Source organism: Telopea speciosissima, chromosome 2 (assembly GCF_018873765.1).
Source record: "Telopea speciosissima isolate NSW1024214 ecotype Mountain lineage chromosome 2, Tspe_v1, whole genome shotgun sequence".
NCBI lineage: Eukaryota > Viridiplantae > Streptophyta > Magnoliopsida > Proteales > Proteaceae > Telopea > Telopea speciosissima.
In genome coordinates this window covers 10,450,217-10,471,454 of record NC_057917.1, presented here as the reverse complement: position 1 = coordinate 10,471,454, position 21,238 = coordinate 10,450,217, and the positions used below count along the sequence as shown (strand labels likewise).

At 38.8% G+C, this 21,238-nt stretch overlaps 1 protein-coding gene across 1 annotated transcript; it reads right to left on the bottom strand.

Annotated features, from left to right (window-relative positions):
* Positions 1-6,024: 6,024 nt before the first annotated feature.
* LOC122652963 (proteasome subunit beta type-4-like) lies at positions 6,025-20,747 on the bottom strand. The gene is made up of 7 exons (XM_043846850.1): positions 20,689-20,747; positions 20,524-20,588; positions 20,159-20,235; positions 9,152-9,281; positions 8,759-8,918; positions 8,419-8,604; positions 6,025-6,308 (listed from the first exon to the last, which is right to left on the bottom strand). The coding sequence occupies exons 1-7, from the start codon at positions 20,692-20,694 to the stop codon at positions 6,195-6,197; spliced, it is 738 nt and encodes a 245-aa protein (XP_043702785.1). The 5' UTR covers positions 20,695-20,747; the 3' UTR covers positions 6,025-6,194.
* Between the last annotated feature and the right edge of the window lie 491 nt (positions 20,748-21,238).

Sequence of the window (21,238 nt, the reverse complement as noted above, 5' to 3'; positions counted from 1 at the left end):
AGGTGAAGGGAATCAAGGGATTAATGGATCTCCAATCGACTCTTTGCATCTTGTAGATCGGGAGGACCTATTTCTAGTCGTCAAAGTTGCTGCCATTGAAGACCTACAACTCCAAGTAAGTTACTGTTATTGTTAGTCTTCACCTTCTTCTTCTAATCTTCTAACCTAAGCCCCATCTATCCCCATTATCATCCCCCCCTCCCAATTAAACCCAATCGATACTTCAAACCCTAGACCATCTACATTCTGTCCAGCCCAATTCCATCATTCAATTTCATCCAAACTTTAACTATAGCACCTTCACATCATTCCCTCCACTCAATCCTAACCCTAGGCCCATTCCTTCACCATAACCCTAATCCCCCTCAACTCCCATTAAACCCTAAAACCCTAAATTACAGTTCAGCTATACTTAACCATCAAAAACCCCCAAACCTTGGCCGAGTGCTCTTCTCGACCTGAATCCCTTTCCTTAATTTCCCTTCTAAACCCTAGAACCCATCACTCTCACCTTCCCCAAAAACCCAAAACCCGAAACCTAATTTTCTGTTTTTGAAATTCTCATTCAAACATTTCCAAACCTATCTTATTAGACTCCTCTAAACCTGCCCAGCTTTACCATATAAGACTCACCCCCATTATCCTAAACCTAACCCTAGTTTAGACCTAAAGCCTCTAATCTGCCTCCATCGATCCAGCAGCTTGGAAGGTCCTGGTTACTTGGCTCCTAGTAGATCCCTTATCTATCTAGGACAACATTAATTAGGACTATAAAGTCCAGCCATGTTTTGAGTCTATTTCCCTCAGTATTTCAGTTTCCTAGCCAGTTTAAGCTAAAAGGTTAAGAATTGGGTTAGGCCTTTCCTTTTTAGTGTAGGAGTCTATTTTTGAGTCTTTTATATAAGGTTGTAAGGGGGGTAAGTATTGAACACGAATTTTGATCTTAAATTAAAGCTTTTTGCTGCTCTTCTTCTCCACTGAAGATTTTTGTCTTGTGTTTGATCAAGGCTGGTGGGATTGGTGTTTGATCAAATCGACACCTTGCACTGTGAAGCCCGGATGGTTCTTTTGAAGCTTTCTTTTGGTGTTTTTTGTGCAAGATTCAATTTTTATTCAAGCTTTCACCATCAAACAAGCTGTTGCCAAGGAATTTCTGCAACAATGAGTTTGAATCATCCACATCCCCAACCTTTATTCTTCTAATCCTCTAAACCACCAAACCCTAGCATCCCCTCCATCTCTAAACCTTTTTCTCATAACCCAAATTCTGTCCAGACCAATTCAACCATCGAAACCCCTCCAAATTTGGATCGAATTCTCCCCTCACCCTAAGGGAAACTCGAACCAAGCCCCATCCCTAGTTGACCACTTTAAAGTTTAAACCCTAGATTCCATCATCTTCTTCTTTTCAAAAACCCTAAACCTAACCTGCAGCCAATTCATTCCAGCACACTTCCAGCCATTAAAACTTAACGTAACCTTCACTGATATACTCCCCTACACCCACTTAACCTAACCCTACCATCAAACCCTAGGTCCCATTAAACCCTAACCCTAATTTAAACAAAAACATCTATTTTTACCAGTAAAAGTTGTTGAAGTATGGATCGAGTGCACCATATATTGTCTTCAAAAAGGCTTCAAAACTTCAGCATCGTCATGTGGCTGAATAGAGAGATCAATTAAAACTCAACATCTGGAGAAGAAGACCCAGAACTTGAAATTGCAAATTGAATGGATCACAACTTGATAACTTCAGATACTAATCTTCATAAGCAGCATAAGATAGGTAATGGTACTCTCTAGTTTACCTGTGAATCATCTTAAACTGAGGGCAATCTGCAGTAGTCAGGCAGCAAAGGCTGCTGCAGCCAAGAAACCGAAAAAGAACTTGAAGGCCAATCAAACCAAAATTGAAGAGTACTAGTAAGAAATAAACTAATAAATTCAGAGAAAGAAATATGAGAGGATTTGTTCCAAAGATTAGCCTTTCAAATCAGGTGTTTATCAAGGTTTTTAAATGCTAAAGCATGAAATTTGCTGTTCCACTTGACTTTGATGTACTGCTTAAGCCTCATTAGCTCTTTTTTTTTTTTAATCAATATATTCATAATACAAGATATATCAAAATATATAAAAATTAAAAAATCAGGTTCACAAAAACCGAGGATCATTCTATACTTATCAAAATATCAAATAGTGAATAATTTTACCTTTATGTATGGCGCCCCAATTAAAGAAATAACTAAAATGCCCCACCTTCAGTTGATTATATATCATACATGCAGGGCATAATCCTTGAGAATTAAGAGTTTATGGGACATATGGGCTCATGTTAAGCATATGGCTCAAAAACCTCTCCGTTTCTTAAGCATTTACATCAAATGCCAAAGAGACTTTCAAGTGCTATCTTTTCGCTTTGCCCTGATCCATGGAGTATGCCCTAAGCGCCTTTAGAAACATTTGCATATAGATTATAACCAAAGCGCCATAGGAATAAGAAAGCACTCTCCTTTTGGGGTTTTTTTTTCCCCTTGGTTTTTTCTTTTTAAGAATCATAGTTATCGCTTCACTCTACCGGCCTAGACATTGGATCCCTATATCAAGAAGCAAGAGGGTGTTGGATTTTTACTGAGAGCTGAGAAATGGAGTTTCAAGGACTCAATCTTTTACTCAAGGGAGTCTCTTGATGGTCAACAGCAGCTGAAGCCCTTGTAGCCTTGGTCTGATGGGAGGACAAAGGATTGTGTCTCTGCATATGCTTCAGCTGTGGGTGTGGGTGAGGATAGGGCCTTTTCTTTGTTCAATTGCGCACTCTCAATCATGCCTTCAGGCCATTCAGGGAAATCAACCAGCACTTTTCAATGCATGGGCATTCAGCCATGTACTCAGATAGCGATGGGGACTCACGAGTTCACATAAATCTTGACGTAAATCGGCAAAGTCAACTAGGCAAGTATGTGGATGGTCTTAGCAAGAAAGTAGTCCAGAGAGAGACCAAATTACTAGGGGAGGGAGGGAGATAAGCATCTCGGATGCTAATTTCCAAGGCATAGGAGAAGACGGAACCCCATGCTTTTGGAGGTGGACAAGGAGAGGCTGTGACAAGCCAAGGCTGTTCAAATTACCAAGTGTCTCAGTATAGGGTGACTAGGGGGTTGAACAGGCGTACAAGGCCTCCTAAATATCGAGTTCAAAGATTGGGCTCTACTGAGGATTAGGGGGTTTTTTCCTTCCGATGGGTGTAATATTTCTTTTTCTTTTGAGGGGGGCGTGAGGGTTTGGCCTCTTCGTTCAGCCGCAACCGGGAACCAGAAATGTTAGAATTTCATACGACAAGGGAGACAAACAGGCGTTTCACATAATAACCAAGACAGCATAAACAAACAAGTGGAAATATCTGATATTTCGCTATTGAACTCAACAAACAAGTACATAACTTTAGGACGAATCTTATCCAAACTAACAAGGTTTTTTCAGTTTATTGTAAAATCTTCACTTCCTATCGATAATCTTAAAACGAGGAAGTGTCATTGCCTAGATTGAACCGCACGAACAAGAGAACAATTGACCTATGTTTCCGTCTCTTGCTTCCTCTCGCACAACCCAACCAACAAAAAAAACACACTAGGTTCCATTTACAGCGAACTGGTTCGAGTTCAAGATTATAATCATCAAAATTGTTTGAAGTAGAGCATTTAAATGAATTGCGCAAGCTTATAGATATTGCGAGAAAAGATCGGAATTGCAGAGCCAATCTCTGTATATATTTAAGAAGAGAAGGAAACATCGGATGCTTTGGTTGGAGCAAAGGTTACTTACATGCCTGAAGACTTCTTCTGTGGGAAGGTAGACCTTCATCCGCTATTTTCGATCACCAATAAACCCTCGAACTCTCTTCTTTGGAGTTTGGAGTTTTCGATTTTCTGTTTGGAAGGGCCAACGCACCGCGGGAAATAAAAAAATATAGTCTGGTTTTGAATGATGAACAAGAGCAATTAGGATCATGCATGGTCGAGCACTAATGCGTTTCCGTATCGGTATTCAGTATTTGTATCGGTCACAGCCGATATCTATACGAAACGGTTTGGTTCGATTCGATTCAGAATTCTTAGGAATAGAAATTGATATCAAACCGTTTCCGTAAAACAAAATTTATCAGATTTTTATATAAATTTTTATGCAAGCTATCAACCAACCGACCAAGTGGTTGTTTACTGAATGATTTAATATATTAACCGTTTTAAAAACAAATATTTAAGTGATCTATTAAAAGGTAGGCAGGAGAAATTATGACCATCGATTTTAGAAGAAACTCTCCGTGGTGGGTGAAGAAATCATTAAATTTTAGTAAAACCATGTACATATGAGAAAAGGTTTTTTGAACCAAATGCGGAAGGTACACATGCACTAGCGCTCTCTTTCTTTCTCATGAAATGACCTCTGCCTCTTATGTATGAAACCGTTTCGTTGGTTCATATATACCGTTTGGTTATGAGATAGTTGACGAATTCACCTTCGCATTAAAAATTAGGTAAATTACACATTACCCCCAGGCTTTCGAAAAAACTTATTCGTCTCCCTCTACTGTAACAGTGTTAGTCTATTGTTAGTTATTGGTATGAAATGACTATTTTACCCTTGTACTAAAACATTAGAATACCCTTCAAAATCTATGTTTGGATTGTCAAGGGTAATTTAGGAATTTAAATTTATTTAACTGACTGACATCATCACTTAATAGTAAAACTAACGGCAGGGATTAATTTGTCATATTGGGGGGTGATTTAAGTATTTCAAAAAACCAAGAGATAATTTGAGTTTCGTTTGAAAACCAAGGGATGATGTATAATTTACCCTTAAATTTTATTTATTTTTAGGTAGAACTTATTATCCTTGAGAGGTAGAGGCAAGTGGACTTTCAATAAAAACAATATGGCCCTGGGAAACTATTCTCTATTGATGGATAATTCAGTTCTCTCTAAATTTTGGGGTCTATAAATATTATAAAGGAAAGAGCATGGATGGAGGTAACTCAGAGAGCTTTTACCCTCTTACGTAAATGAGAGAGGGACTTCCAAGTAAGAAACATAGATGCACCAATGAGCTGTGACAAAATTGAATCATACATTGAAGTGCAAAGAGACCATTTCATGTGAAGAGGGGAGAGAGAGCTGTCTAGTGTACATGGAAAAAGTCCATAGCTCCCACTGTAGGAATCATTGTTAGAAGAACAAGAAGTTCAGAATCAACTAATCCTGATTCCAACTCCTGCCGCTTCAAATCGGCCAATTCATACTTGATTTCTAGGATTATTCCGTCGCCAATTTAATTTGAACAACGGTAGGAACACATTCCCCTACCCATATGATGGTTTGGCATTCTAAGAATCAAATAGATTGAAGAACTCCCTGGATGAGCAACATGTCCAATTTGACACCTATCTCAATTAAATGATACAATGCTGTATGGAACTCTCCCCTTGTTTTCTGAACAAACCTTGTCATTTAAACAATTCCCAACATTATTCGTGTAAGAATAGTGTCCCTAAATTACATATTCAAATTAACTCAGATACTATCGTGAAAACCCATCAAATAGAAAATCTAAAAGAACCAATTCAACTCCTGTGTATATACTAAATCCGCAGAAGACCGCATAACCTCTTCTTAAATCAACTTCTTTTCTGGTTTAGGTTTAACAATCTTCAAGGATTTAATTGCTGAAATTTTATGAAAGGACTACAGTGGATAAAAGATTTTAATCTTGCTACAAACGGTAAGATTAGATACCTGTGATTTCGGAACAGGTCTAATTTCATGACCCATCCCAATGTCATGCCCACTAAATTTAAACACTAATGTTTCTGCATGGCGAATTCTTCATAGTTTTTACTCAACACATGCATCGAGGGAGGATCGTATCAGGAAAGGGGGATAGCATTTTAGGTAAGCTGCTAGCCTGCTTATCTCAACAACCCTATAACATTTGGAGCTTTGTACTCAAAAACACCCCAAAGCATCTGAAAAGAACTTCAAAACCATGCCATAATTAACTCAAAACATACAGGAAAAAAAGAAATCTATCATCTCAAACCAAGGAACCAGCAAGACATACAATCTTCAACAACAGTCATTAGGTTTCTACACATACATCGCGGAATCGAGATGTCAAGAAACGATATAAAAAGCTGGCTACCATGATCCTTCAGCACCCTTTGTGGGGTTTTCAAAAGCAGAGAACCCCCAAAAAGTCTTCAATGCATAAGGCTGAGAAATAAAAACCCCTGCTTCTGTAATCTTTGCAATCTGCAATTTCCAAGTCGAGAATGTATTAGATGATGGAAAGACAACCAGGTCATGATGCAAAGTTGACAAACGGTGTTGGTATAGTGTTTTGTTAGGGAGGTGGGTGTGTGTGTGTTTGTTGTGGGGGGAGGGGAGAAATCTGAGGGGTAGAGAGTTCATTGTCTATCCTTGAAGAACAAATAAAAAAAAACATTTCTCACATGGCACCAACTTTAAAAAAACAGAATTTTAATCCCATCCCCTCATATTATGAAATCTTCATTAGAATACATATAACATGCTGCGTGACTCTCTCTCTCACACACGGCACAAACTTGAAAAAAACAGAATTTCAATCCCATCCCCTCATATTATGAAATCTTCATTAGAATACATAACATGCTGAGTGACTCTCTCTCACACACGGCACCAACTTGAAAAAAAAACAGAATTTCAATCCCATCCCCTCATATTATGAAATCTTCATTAGAATACATATAACATGCTGCGTGACTCTCTCTCTCACACACGGCACAAACTTTAAAAAAACAGAATTTCAATCCCATCCCCTCATATTATGGAATCTTCATTAGAATACATATAACATGCTGAGTGACTCTCTCTCACACACGGCACCAACTTGAAAAAAAAACAGAATTTCAATCCCATCCCCTCATATTATGAAATCTTCAATAGAATACATATAACATGCTGAATGACTCTCTCTCACACGGCACCAACTTGAAAAAAACAGAATTTCAATCCCATCCCCTCATTACAATACATATAACATGCTGAGTGACTCTCACTCTCCCTCCCTCCCTCTATAAATATATATATATATATATATATATAAACAGAAAAGAAGAAGAAGAAGAAGAAACATATCATCTCTCTCTCACACACACACAAAAGAAACAAAAAGAAAAGAAGAAGACACATATCATTGGACATTTTAACAAGGACATAGTTAAGATTGAAGACCAATAGATTCATTATCTTGCTTTGATAGTGAAAGGAGAAATTGAAAACAATGTTGCAAATAGAATTGAAATGTTGCCAATAGAAGTGAAGTTTTATGAGACAGCCCCATGAGCATAGCCACTACTTATGGAGCAAAGTGTTAGCCAATCAAGAAACAGTACATGCATAGATTAGCATGGACGAAGATGTTGGGATGGAAGAGTGTTGGGACCTTTATTAGATAGAATCAGAAATGAATGCATTGATGGCAACTTAAGAGCACCACTAGTAGGACTTCTTTTTTTCCCTTTTTAAAGGAAGCAGCAGTAATAGGACAGAAAAAGACCAATGATGGCAAAGCGAGTCTTTTCTTCTCTGTGGAGGTTTGAGTTTGCAAGGTCATTCTTCAGGAAGCTGGAGGGAAGAAATCATTGGTGGATGAAATGAAAAATACAATGGAGTACAAGAGCCAGAGTAAATTGATAAGCATTTAGTGGAAGATGAATCAATAGGATTGAGGTCCAGGATAGCTCAAGTGACAGAAATATGACCAGCATTGACATTTGGAAGCATTATTAAGAACGCATACTTGGTCTCTAATCGGAAGAATGTTCAGATTACACAGGAGATTCTAAAATTATTGGATTATTCATTAGCAATAATCTCCTAAAGAAAAACAAAGAAAGGGTAAAAAAAAGGGAGAAATTTGTGTAAACCAAATCAAGTGCAGGACAAGTCTCTATATGGAGGTTATGCCCTACTTGGAGGGACAGGCTGTGAAAGGCTGTTTCCACCGAGGCTAAGTGTGAGCCCTTTGTGCTTTAACTGAAAGTTTTGTCTTTTAGGTTGTTGGACATTAAATCGCCCAAGGCCCAAACCCATTGGTTTACAAGATCCCAATTATGTTTACCCCCCCCCCCAAAAAAAAAAAACTCACGCTAAGCCTTTTCTAAAGTAAATGAAGCTATCATTTTCTTTTTGTCTTTCCTCATCTTTTTTTTTTCCATCTCTCTTTTCCCATCTTTAATATTCCTTGTTTAGTTAGAACTTTGTTTTCCTCACTATGTTCTGTTTGGATCCATGTAGCCCACCCCATTAAGTTGGGATAAGGCTGAATTTGTTGTTGTTGTTGAAGAACCAAGGATAGCATGAAAGAAAAGAACCAGACCTGAAGCTTGTTGATAGCTGATCTATCACGGTATAAAAGCACACGCATACACTTCTCCAGTAGTTTAACTCCATCTTCGAAACTAATGTTTTCATGCCACTCATCACGAAGAATTGGCCGTGCAAGGTGATTTCCAAAACCAGTTGCTATATGATTGTCTTCAAAATGAACACCAATCATGCTAACCTGCACAACAGAACCCACAAAGATAAAAGACTCAAAAATGTCATATACTCCCAAAATGCACACCTGAATGTCATATTAAAGACAAGAAAAATGTTTTAACTAACAGTTAAATAACAAGTAATTAAAAGGGGCACAGATGCAGTACTAGCACTACCATTCCAAGATACTTCTGTCCATTTTTCACTCCACCGAGTACAAGTGAGTTCCAGAGAGGATTAAATTTGTTGCGCCGATTATACATAACCCGGGTCAAATAGTTGTGAACCTCTTTGGGCCCCAAAGAGTTCCCATCATCCCACATATTATCATTTAAGCTGCAAAGATCATATCCCAACAAAGTCAAGCACTTCCTCAGACATCAAAACCACGCATCACGCAACCAACTAAAACCAAAAAATAGAGAACTGGAAGTATCATGTTCTATGTGCAAAATATTCACTTTCTTTAGGCTGAGATCATGTTTTTAGCAAATCAATACTTTAAAAGAACATTTCCTTTCCAAATGAATGAAGGCAAATTTTTTCTTTCTAGATGAATAAATGCTTACATAAGTTCATCAAGATAACGTAAAATCTCCTGGAAATCACTTATCTCTCCACTTGCACCAAGAAGAGAATGTTTTCCAATCAGTTTTATTCGCTCCACACTCTTGTAACGCAAAGTAGATCCATAGGAACCTGTCAATCAAGTGACAATAACCTTCTTAGAAATATGCACCAGTTACTTGTGAGACAAATATTGAATGTGGCATCAATGACAACTGGCAAGGATATTAATGCCGACAGATTCTTAATATTTTCAACCACAAAGTTCCAAGAGGGTATGAATCCTAACATATCCCAAAGATTTTCAACCACACACAATTCTCAAAGAAGTAATACGATCCATTGCAGAAAGATGCCAAGAACAGAAACAAGTTGATAACTGGAAAATGAAAATAATTCCTCTTCTTATAAATAATCATCTATTGATAATTAATTCATCTTTTTTTATATATATAAAAAAAGAAAGATATTTCATTCATATTTGCTCTTGCATCACTCAGATTGCCTTCCTCTCGGTCTGCCTTTTTCTCCCCCAAAGCACTCTAACAATAAGGAAGCAGTTATTTCAGCATCCGTACCCTATGTTGCCCAATGGAAGCACTGCCTTCCATCATAGCTGATTACTTTAACCACACCTGCTCCGAAAAAACTGGATCAGATAATCTCACTCGACTCACTAAAGACATACCATGTTGGTCCATTCTTCCTTCTGTGTTCTTTCTTCTTACCCCTTTCATTTTGGATTGTTAAATATGTTTCAATGTGGGATTCATTCACTGTACCATGGCGTTCACCATTGGAACCACATACATGATCATTGTCCATACTGTCGTCATCATGTGCATTTATACCATCCTCATCTGGGCCATCCATATAGTAGCTGATTTGTTGATGAGGAAATATGAACAATAAATGGACACCAAGATGCAGTGGGGTAGACTTCTCCCTAGTGGTGTTGTATTGTGGAAACCAAAGGAAGCAGTGGCAAAGCGTTACGAACCAACATTGCATGGTTCCATGGAACGGTTGTAAGCTTATTACGTGGAAGGTTGTTGTAGGAGTATTGTTTACACTATATAATGGTTAATGGGTAATTGGCAGTTAGTTCATAAGATGGAGTTAGTAAAAGTTATAAAAGTATGTGGAAGTAGTGGATTGTAAGTGGAGTGTGTGGAGTAAGAGGTTAGTAACTATTTTGTAACTACTAACTAATATCCTATCCTATTTAACAGGAAGGACTGAAGGAGTAGGGATAGACTTTGATTGTTTGGGATCCTATAATTTCTATGGAGGAAAGAGGATTGGCGACCTCCCAATTAAGCCAAGACGTCGGGCTTCGTCTATAAAGCAACTATTTATCCTATTTTATCTTTTTTAATTTCTTAATTATTTCTTCTTATATCCTTCTTATCTTTTTCCCCTATTTTATCTCCTCTCCTTGGCATGTACGCATCACAAAGGCTTTCATTCTGTCAAAATCAATCTAAGTGAAGAGGCATTGCCACAAAAAATTGAGTCAAGAAAGCTCAGTGGCACTCTTTAGCCAATGTTTGTCAACAAAATGCTAATGGAAGGGGAGAATCTAGGTCTAACTTATGCACTATCAGGGGGACTCTGTTTTCATACACCACAAGAGTATCTGCAAAATTCTCAAGATGTAGGGGAGAGTCTCATAGTTTACTGAAAACAAAAGTCCAATAAAACGATAATGGCAAACTTTTCACAAATTAAAAGCAAAGAAAAAGGGACATACATTGCGAATGAGCTTTTCTTTCTTTCTTGAAAAGGATACTCCAAAATGAAAAAAATACTATGACGGGAGAAAGAGACTAATAAGGTTCCTCATCTTCAACCCTCCAACCCAAAAAAATAAAACAAAATGAAGAAACGTAATTTGTTCCCATTTTGACTAAAGGAATCATATGCAAGCAGATTCCTCATGCAGGGAGAGAAGTTTAGAAAACGAAATAAGAATATGTAGATGTAATTTTCACTTTTAACATCATTCAAGGACTTTGTAAATATAGATAAGGAAAAAGAATGCTAACAAGGCAGCATCCCCCTACGCCCAGACTTAGGACTCCATGAATGACCACCCCGTTCCCCTGGTTGGATGCCCATGCGTGCGCTCCCATCAGTCCCGCGATGGCGCAGTGGCCAGGCAGTGATCCCCCTCCCATATGGAAAATATCATGAAAAGCTTAAAGCCACTGTCATCATGAGTTATGCCTCCACATCCACACTTGTTTACAAATAGACTCAATAAATAGGTTATATCCCATAACACAAGGTGTGGGTGGGGGGAGCAGTATAAGAGGGGCAGGAAGCAACATTGTGTACAACTAGAATACAACAAATGATACAGGTATCTCCTACTCATTGCTTAACCCCTCCAAACTAACTGATGAGGGAGAAGACTTTGAGAATACTGAATGCCTTAAAGAAGAAGAGGGCTTTGGCTTCACTAGAACTTCGACAATAATTTTAGTGTGAGCTGATTATCTATCCTTGGAATTCCTAAAAGAATCCTAAACCCAAAGGGTTTGGGTATACAACAACCATTGAAGTTCTGTCCACCATGTCAATCTTGGAGCTTTACTGAATCCCAATAGTAAAGGAATAAATCAGCCACCAGGGTTTTGAGGACTGGGTTACGCATCACTGCTGCTGTTCGACGACTTCACTAAGATTTCTCTGAGATCTCTCTCCTCATTCCAGACTTCAACATAGGTGCTCTTTCTCCTCATCCCCGACTTCCTAGAGGTTCCCTCAACGGTTCTGAATCGCCATCGACAGGGCTCAGTGTCCTCTATGTAGTAAGGGACATTTATTATACTCCCTCTTTTATTGTTCTACTTACCATTTCTTCATCTATGTGTTTACCTTTTAGTAGGTTATTTTACCTTTTCCTGCTTTATGCTTATGCTTTAGTTTATCCTGGTAAGACTCTTTTTTACCTGTTTGTTTAATGCAACTGGGTGGTATCTGGATTTAATGGACTCATATATCACTTTACTTTGCTCGATTCGCTGTATTCCTGGTTTCAAAGTGCATATGTCAGATCTGGTTTGGTTTCCAGTTTCCTGTTTGCCTGAGCATGTCTGTTCAATGCATCCTGGAACATTGGGACCTTAACGGGTAAGAGTATAGAGTTGATAGATGCTATGAGGCGTAATGCAAATCTGGGGTTCAGAAGACCCAAATCGGATCACTTGTGGGCCCATTAAAACATGCAATAGCCAAATAGTAAGGAATGATGGCAATTCTGTAAATATGTGGAAGTTTATATAACCAATGGCAGAACGGTAAATAATGGAAGGTTTTAATGGAATGGTAGAATCATAATTAAAGGGAATCTTAAAAGGGTAAATTGGCAGTTTAAATGGGTGTTGGGATATGGAGGGGAATAAGATTTATTGTAAGAGGGTAAACTTGGAACAAAACAAAATAAAAGGACAAAAGAGAATAAACAATAAAACAAAGGGGTATAGTAGGAAAGTAGGGCAATATAATAAAAGATCAAAGAGAATCAGGGGGAAGGGACTTTCTTACCTTGAGACATACCAGAACCAGCAGCAGGAAGGAGTACTAGTTCGAACACGGAAATCTCCAAGCAGCAACCAAGCCGAGGATTTGAGCCTTGAATCACCGTTCGAAATCCTTTAAGATCCAAGCACTGTCCCAGTGAACAGACTTCAAATCATCAAAGGAAAACTGCCTGATTTTGCTTCTGGTGGTGGAACTGGAACCAGCATTAATTTCTGGTCTCGACCTCACAGCCCTTGGTGTATTTCGGTCTCAAAATCAGATAGAGAAATCGCCCTATAGTGTAGGACCTTCGCTCCAATTTTCAGGAAGAAGGGGACAGGATGTTTAGAGTTCTGTCCAGTCTGATTGGTTGCAGGTGTCGCTGGAAAATAGGTTTTAATGTCAAACGAAGAGATTAAGAACATAGGAGTATGGGAGAAAGAGTAGGAGAAGAAGGATCAATATTGCATGTATCCAAGAGACTAGATGGAAGGGTACAAAAGCAAAGGAGTTAGACGTCTTTAAACTTTGGTATACGGATCAAAGTAATAAATGGAGGAGGCATAGTAGTGGATAAAGATCTACAGAATGATGTGGTGGATGTTATAAGATTGGGAGATAGGATTAAACCTATCAAACTTGTGTTGGAGAAAGAAGTGGTCAATATAATTAGCCCTTACGCACCCCAAGTAGGATTGGATGAAGGTAGTAAGTCACAATTTTGGGTACACATGGATGGATTAATGCGAGGTTTTAGTCAAGGAGAAAAGGCTATTATAGAGGGTGATCTAAATGGACATGTGAGGAGAGATCGTAGAGGCTATGAAGGCGCTAATGGGGGTTACGGTTTTGGAAAGAGGAATGAGTAGAACTCAATTTTAGATTCTTTTGTAGCTTATGATTTATCCATTGTGAATACTTTCTTTGAAAAAAGAGATGACATAGAGGAGCATTTAGTCACCTACAAAAGTGGGCATCATATTGACCAAATAGATTTCTTCATAGCTAGAAGGACTGATAGAATGTTTTGCATGGACTGTAAGGTTATACCTGGACAGAGCCTAACCACTCAACATAGAATGGTGGTCATGGATACGTGCTTCATCACGTAGAATCGTAAGATATAGGAGCCTATTTGCCCTAAGATAAGGTGGTGGAGGCTAAAAGGAGACTCCTTGAATCCATTTACTGAAGTGTTAAAACAAGGAAAGTGGGACTTTAAGGGAGACACCAAGGCAAGATGTCGACATGTATTAAGAAGGTTGCTAAAGAGATCTTAGGGGAATCGAAGGAAAAAAACATGCTCCTAGGGAGACTTGGTGGTGGGATGACGAGGTTCAAGCAGCCGTTAAGACTAAGAAAGCTAGTTTTAAGACTTGGCAAAGGACTAAGGATGTACAGGATTAAAAAAGGTATATATGTACCATAAATGAAGCTAAGACGATTGTTGGGAAAGCAAGGATGAAGAAATATGAAGACCTTTATAACAACCTGAGCATAAAGGGAAAAAAGCTATATGTAGGATAGCTACAATGTGGGAAAGGAAGAATAGAGATTTTGACCTTGTAAAATGTATTAAAAGTGAAGATGGTAAGAGTACTAATAAGGGATGAAGACATCAAGGAGAGATGCAAAAAGTCACTGCAATTATTAGTACCTTGGAAGAATGTACTACTCATCTTGACACCTCATGTCGTAACTATATACGCAAAATTAGGGTGTGAAGTGGAAGAAGCTTTAAGAAAGATGAAAGTAGGCAAGGCACTTGGTCCAGACAGGGTCACAATACAGGTGTAGAAGAGCCTAGGAATCCATGGTTTATTTTGGCTAACCAAGTTGTTTAATAAGATTATGAGCACAAGGGATATGCCAAACGAATGGAGGACAAGCATTGTCGTCCTGATTTACAAAAATGAAGGTGATATAAAGAGTTGTAATAACTATAGAAATGAAACTACTGTTTCTGAGAACCAATTTGGTTTTATGCCAGGGAGATCCACGATGGAAGCTATTTTCTTATTTAGGAGTCTCATGGAAAGATGTAGAGAAGGCAAAAAGGATCTTCATATGGTCGTTATTGACCTAGAAAAAGCCTATGACAGGGTCCTCAAAGATTTAATCTGCCATATTCAAGAGAAGAGAAGGATTTCAAGTAAATATGTGGACATAATTAGAGATATGTATGATATAGTGACTAGCGTAATAACGGTGGTAACTCAATAATGTTTCAAACAAAACCAAAATCACACTAACAGAATGAGTTTTGACCAAAAAATAAGCCTAAAGAAATGTAAAGAAATAACTAATTCCTTGTGATACAATGCTCAAAAACACCAAAACTGACCCAATGGTTTATCAAACTATAATAAGTATTCTCTAGAATGCTCCCTCATCACACCTAGTAATGTAGTCCTATATAGGCAAGGCCTAATAGGAGCCAGGTAAGATCAGAATTCTGTAACTGTTTACAGATGTGAGCTGTTTAGGGTAAAACTAGGATTAGGGTTGGATATTGGGAAAGGGGTTTATAGGATGTTAATGGGCAGATTTGAAGTTATGGAGGAATCCTAGTTAGGGTAGGAGTGAGAAGAAGAAGATTTAAACAAAATTCAGATTCAAACTTACTAGATTTGAAGAGATCTTCAATGGCAGCAGCTTTGAAGATGAACAATGGGGTCTCCCGATCTACAAGATGCAAGGAGATAAGTAGTAGTCCTCCCAATCTTCACAATGCAAGGAGTCAATTGGAGATCCACCAATCCCTTCACCTTGATATTACTCACAAGGCAACCTTGATACTACTCACAAGGCACACTCACGATGGAGCAAAGGCAACAAGCATAAAGCTGAGTTTTTATTAATCAAAATTCGTATTCAATACTTGGCCCCCTTACAACCTTACATAAAAGACTCAAAATTAGACTTCTACACTAAAAAGGAAAGGCCTAACCCAATCCTTAACCTATTAGGTAACTTAAACTAACTATGAAACTAAAATACTAAAAGAAATAGACTCAAAACATGGCTGGACTTATAGAGTCCTAATCCAGCCCAACTTACATCACATGACCACTTAAGTTGTCACATGACAACCTAACCAAGTCACATGATCACTTAAATTGAACCAATTGGATGCAACCAATTTGAACCGGTTCTATTAAAAAAGCATAAAAATAAACTAAGTATTGGGCTAATCCCGTATGCAACCTATGTACCCCTAATTTAAGCTCATTAAAGTGGCCTAATACATAGAAAATCCTTGGGAACAAAGGCCCAACATATATATAACCCAACCCTAGGCCTATTCTAAAGAAATAAGCCAATTTCTATGATGAACCTGCATCAACTCTCCCCAACTTGAAAAAATTTGTCCTCGAATTTTGCAGTGATGGGGGGGAATCAACATGTGATCAGCAGCTTTGACCATCCCCAAACAAAATTCCGATGAGGCAGGAAAATTGGGGATAAAGTCTTCAATGCGTGGAGCTTGCTCTTCGAAGAACCATGGTGGCATAACAAACTCTATGTGCTCTTTCTTTGAATCAGCGAAGAATCACAATGTCTCGTCCATAGAGCCTTCAGTGTTAGCAACCTTCTCATCTAATGCATGAGACACAAGCTCCACCTCTTCAAGAACAGCATCTTGAAGATCATTGTTTTCCTTTGGAATGCTCCCAATCAGCTTTTCATCTTCTACTATTTCAGCTTTGTCTACTTTGTTCTCTTAAAGGTATACCTCTTCAGTAGACTCTTCTATAATTGTCTTTTGGACATCCACATCAATTTGATGGCCGAGCTTCTCAATTATGATCTCAACTACTGGTGCAGCTTAGTCTACTTGAATTTCTTTAGCTATCGGTTCTTGAATCTCTTCAACAAAAACTGCCTTAGTAGAATCTTCTGTGTACATCCGCCATTGGTGAAACTTCAAACGCAGTCAATGCCACTTGCGTTTGAGTTGACATGTTCGGCAGTCCCTATGGCTGTACAGTCGATGTGGTCACCTTTGGTTGTAACCCTTTTAGAGTTACACACGAGTTGTTTTCAAGTTCAATCCAACCTTGTCGCTCACCCAACCAATTACAACCTACTGCAATAACGCTCCTTGGAGATGGTACCGGCTTACACCAAGCACCGTCAGAGTATGAGGAACACTCAAATTCAACAAAGACTTGACTTGTAGGCATGATGCAAATCTCTCCTGACTGGGACAACATATCCACCATTGATTATGAAATAATGTTGTTACGTCGCCTTTCATCAACAATTAATATGGTTGTGCTCCCATTGGGTAGACGAACTCGGGTCTTAAAAACGAATGATGGAAGGTCTTTCGAGGCTTGGTTGGAGCTTCCCTCCGCCATCCGTGGTGCCTCTGATGCAGGTTCATCATAGAAATTGGCTTATTTCTTTAGAAATAAGCCTAGGGTTGGGTTATATACATGTTGGGCCTTTGATCCCAAGGGTTTTCTGGTCTGTTGAAATCTTCTGCAGCATAGCCATAATTGCAGCAAGGGAATCGAGTGGGGGTGGTTGTGTGGGGTCCACAGCAAGGGTGCCATGTTCAGCCATGGCTCTGATACCAATTAATGTAGTCCTATATAGGCAAGGCCTAATAGGAGCCAGGTAAGATCAGAATTCTGTAACTGTTACAGATGTGAGCTGTTTAGGGTAAAACTAGGATTAGGGTTGGATAATGGGAAAGGGGTTTATAGGGTATTAATGGGCAGATTTGAAGTAATGGAGGAATCCTAGTTAGGGTAGGAGTGAGAAGAAGAAGGTTTAAACAAAATTCAGATTCAAACTTACTCGATTTGAAGAGATCTTCAATGGCAGCAGCTTTAAAGATGAATAATGGGGTCTCCCGATCTACAAGATGCAAGGAGATAAGTAGTAGTCCTCCCGATCTTCACAATGCAAGGAGTCGATTGGAGATCCACCAATCCCTTCACCTTGATATTACTCACAAGGCACACTCACGATGGAGCAAAGGCAGCAACAAAGGCAGCAAGCATAAAGCTGAGTTTTTATTAATCAAAATTCATATTCAATACTTGGCCCCCTTACAACCTTATATAAAAGACTCAAAATTAGACTTCTATACTAAAAAGGAAAGGCCTAACCCAATCCTTAACCTATTAGGTAACTTAAACTAACTATGAAACTAAAATACTAAAAGAAATAGACTCAAAACATGGCTGACTTATAGAGTCCTAATCCAGCCCAACTTACATCACATGACCACTTAAGTAGTCACACGACCACCTAACCAAGTCACATGATCACTTAAATTGAACCAATTGGATGCAACTAATTTGAATAGGTTCAATTAAAAAAACATAAAAATAAACTAAGTATTGGGCTAATCCCGTATGCAACCTATGTACCCCTAGTTTAGGCTCATTAAAGTGGCCTATTACATAGAAAACCCTTGGGAACAAAGGCCCAACATGTATATAACCCAACCCTAGGCCTATTTCTAAAGGAATAAGCCAATTTCTATGATGAACCTGCATCACCTAGTATACAAGTGCTCTTTAAGCACTTTTGTGGCTTTTAATATCATAACTATCACACCAACAACGACGACTCAAGCCTTATCCCAACTAAATGGGGTCGGCTACATGGATCCTTTCAAAACAAAGTAGGGAAAACAGAGGTCCTCACTAAGGGAAATGAAAGTAAGAGGAATGAAGAATAAAAATGAAAGAAGATACAAGAGAAGTGAGAAATGGAAAGTAAAAAAAAAGAGGATAGCGCAAAAAATAGGAAAAACTCAGCTACATGGTGTCGACAACGTGAATCCTTACCCTCCAATAGGCTCTATCTGAGGTCATACTTGGCACAAAGCCCAGACTATGCATGTCATTCTTCACAACCTCTCCTATGGTCCATTTTAGGCCTGCCCCGGGCTCTTTTAGCTCCTTCAATTGGGATCAGATCACTACTCCTTACTGGTGTGTCCCCAGGCCTCCGACTAACATAGCCATACCACCTTAGACGATATTCTCGGAGCTTGTCATTGATCGGGGCAACTCCCACATCAACTCTAATACGTCCGTTAATCATTCCTCACTTTACCCTTCCTAGTCGTTGATCTCTGCAACAAATAGTTTCGCTATATGATACTTTTTAACCGTCCAACATTCCACCCCATACATCATAGCTGGTTGGACAACAGTCTTGTAGAACTTTCCTTTAAGCTTTAATGGAATATGTTGGTCACACAATACTCTGGTAACACAATTTCATAGCTATCCATTATCATAAACATAATCAGTTGCAAGGTTAAGATTTTGACTTGCAAACGAGGTAAAAAATGACCACCATTGCTCTAATTGGCATCATGAGATATCTTGGGAAAGTGAGCTACAAGCCAATAGTTTTGGGCCTCATTAACCACTTCTCTAGTTCTCTTTTAAACATAGTTGTCAAGGCGTCGCCTAGATTTTTTACCCTCTCCGACGCCTTGGGTCACCTAACCGCCGTGACAACTATGCTTTTAAATGCAATTCTAATAGACTAATGAACAGAAGTTAACTACATTTCCAGCTTCCCTTATATCATTTTTCTTATTCTCTTTCCCATATTTAATATGGCAGTGGCCAGGAGCTCTGGGCAAAACTTAAATTCATAGGGATCACTGAGAACACCTGGGCATGATCTAGGCTGTACCATTGGCTAGGCATTTTAACAACACTCAATAAATGGGGTAGGAATTTTAATTCAAGCTCAGAATACGAGGATATATATGTTTTCTCTTTTTTTGGGAAGAACAATTAGCGCCGCTACCTCAAGATGATGCAAAGGAGTTGATAGGAAGCAGGACTTAAGCTGGTCATAGTATTAGAACGCAATGCACCCATCAACCCAAGTACAAAGTTTCATGCTTCAATGACCATATTTATTCTCCAAGACAGATTCTCAGAACAAGGCTTAGCATTTTGCATCATAAGGATTATGTGAACCTAACTAAAACAAGCACACTCTCACACTTTTGAACCAAACAAGACCCCAAAAAAAAAATTTCCTGTGATTGTTTTCAGTTTGGAACAACTGCAAACTACTTCCCATATATAATAAGGAAGCAATAATTGCCATACGCATTCCCTTACGAGATTGAACAATAAAAAAATAGATGGCACCAAAAATTAAAGGAACGTCCCCTATCCTATATGCAAATATAGATAGGAATGGAAGAAAACCGAGGCAAAAAAATGATAAAATGATACTGTAATCAAATACAAATTCTTTTGTAAACTTTGTCATGTCAATGCAATTATAACAACCGCATACACATTCATAACTTCTTGTTACAATCATATTGATGAGCACAGATATGGGAATCATCCCAACAAAGCTTAATTCAAATCAATCCAAAGTGACCTATTGTTGATACAGTGGCAATATAAAATTAGTAGTTTGAAAATGAAATAACAGAGATAAAGCCTATAACTATGGAGGAAGGTTCAGCAATTGACCTCCCATATCAGCAGCCATAAGAATTCCATCCTTGTATTTGATACCTATAACCGACGTACCGGTGACATATGGATATCTGCATGGAAGCTCAGACCAGTCATAATCTCAAAGGTTATACCCTAAGATGAACTAAAGAACTAAAAAAATAAATTGAAACCAGTCTGACCGTCTAACGTTAGCATAATTTCACCTTCACAAAACAGCTAACCTAGTTGAACAAAAAAGGGTGCAAATGCCCAGCGGGCAAGAACCCTAAATGTTTACATCACCAGGCAACTCGTGCCATGTGTTTGGGAATCCAACTACCAACCATTACATTAACGAACCCTTGAAAAGTTTCAGCTCACGGGACTCAATGACTTACAGTGTTCTTTCAGATCCAAATTCAGAGCTCGCTAAACCTTGTTTTGCAGGATTTGATTTAATCGACTGCAAAATCGACCACAAAGTCAACTTAGTTAACAAACTTAACCATCAAAGATGTGGGGAAGCATAAAGAAACAGAGAAATATTGATATTCAGAACGTACGTCCATTTTCAGGTTCACTGTGGCAGACTATACGGTGGGGCTTTCGCTGGAAACTCGGCGCTCGAAATGTTGTGAGATTTCCCTCTGCTCAAGAAACCCACGCTTAAAAGCAGAGTTTTGGAGCAAACCGGGACGAATACGCTTTTCTAATTGATCCAACCGGGGTGATGTGGTTCGGTTCAAATGAACCGGGACGGACAGTAATCCAGGTTTTTTTGTTTCTTTTTTCTCAAAGGCATAGATAAGGGCAAGAGTTCTTTGAGTCTATGGGGGGAGCATGGCCCCTGCGTGTGGGGACCAATGGGAGCATGTGCGGCGGCATCAATAGAGGATAGTCATTTCACCCCCTCTGTGCCTTGGCGCAGGGCACATACTCCCCCATAGAGAACTTTCTCCCTATGGACTAAAAAATGAAATTTGAAGCAACGGTGTCGTTCAAGGATTTAGTTTTAAGCGGCAAGGGCGTTAGGCCAACTGCTTCAAGGAGCAAAGACAATTGCTCAGTTCGAATTTAGAAACCAAATATTTCTCTTCTTAAACCAAAACCAAT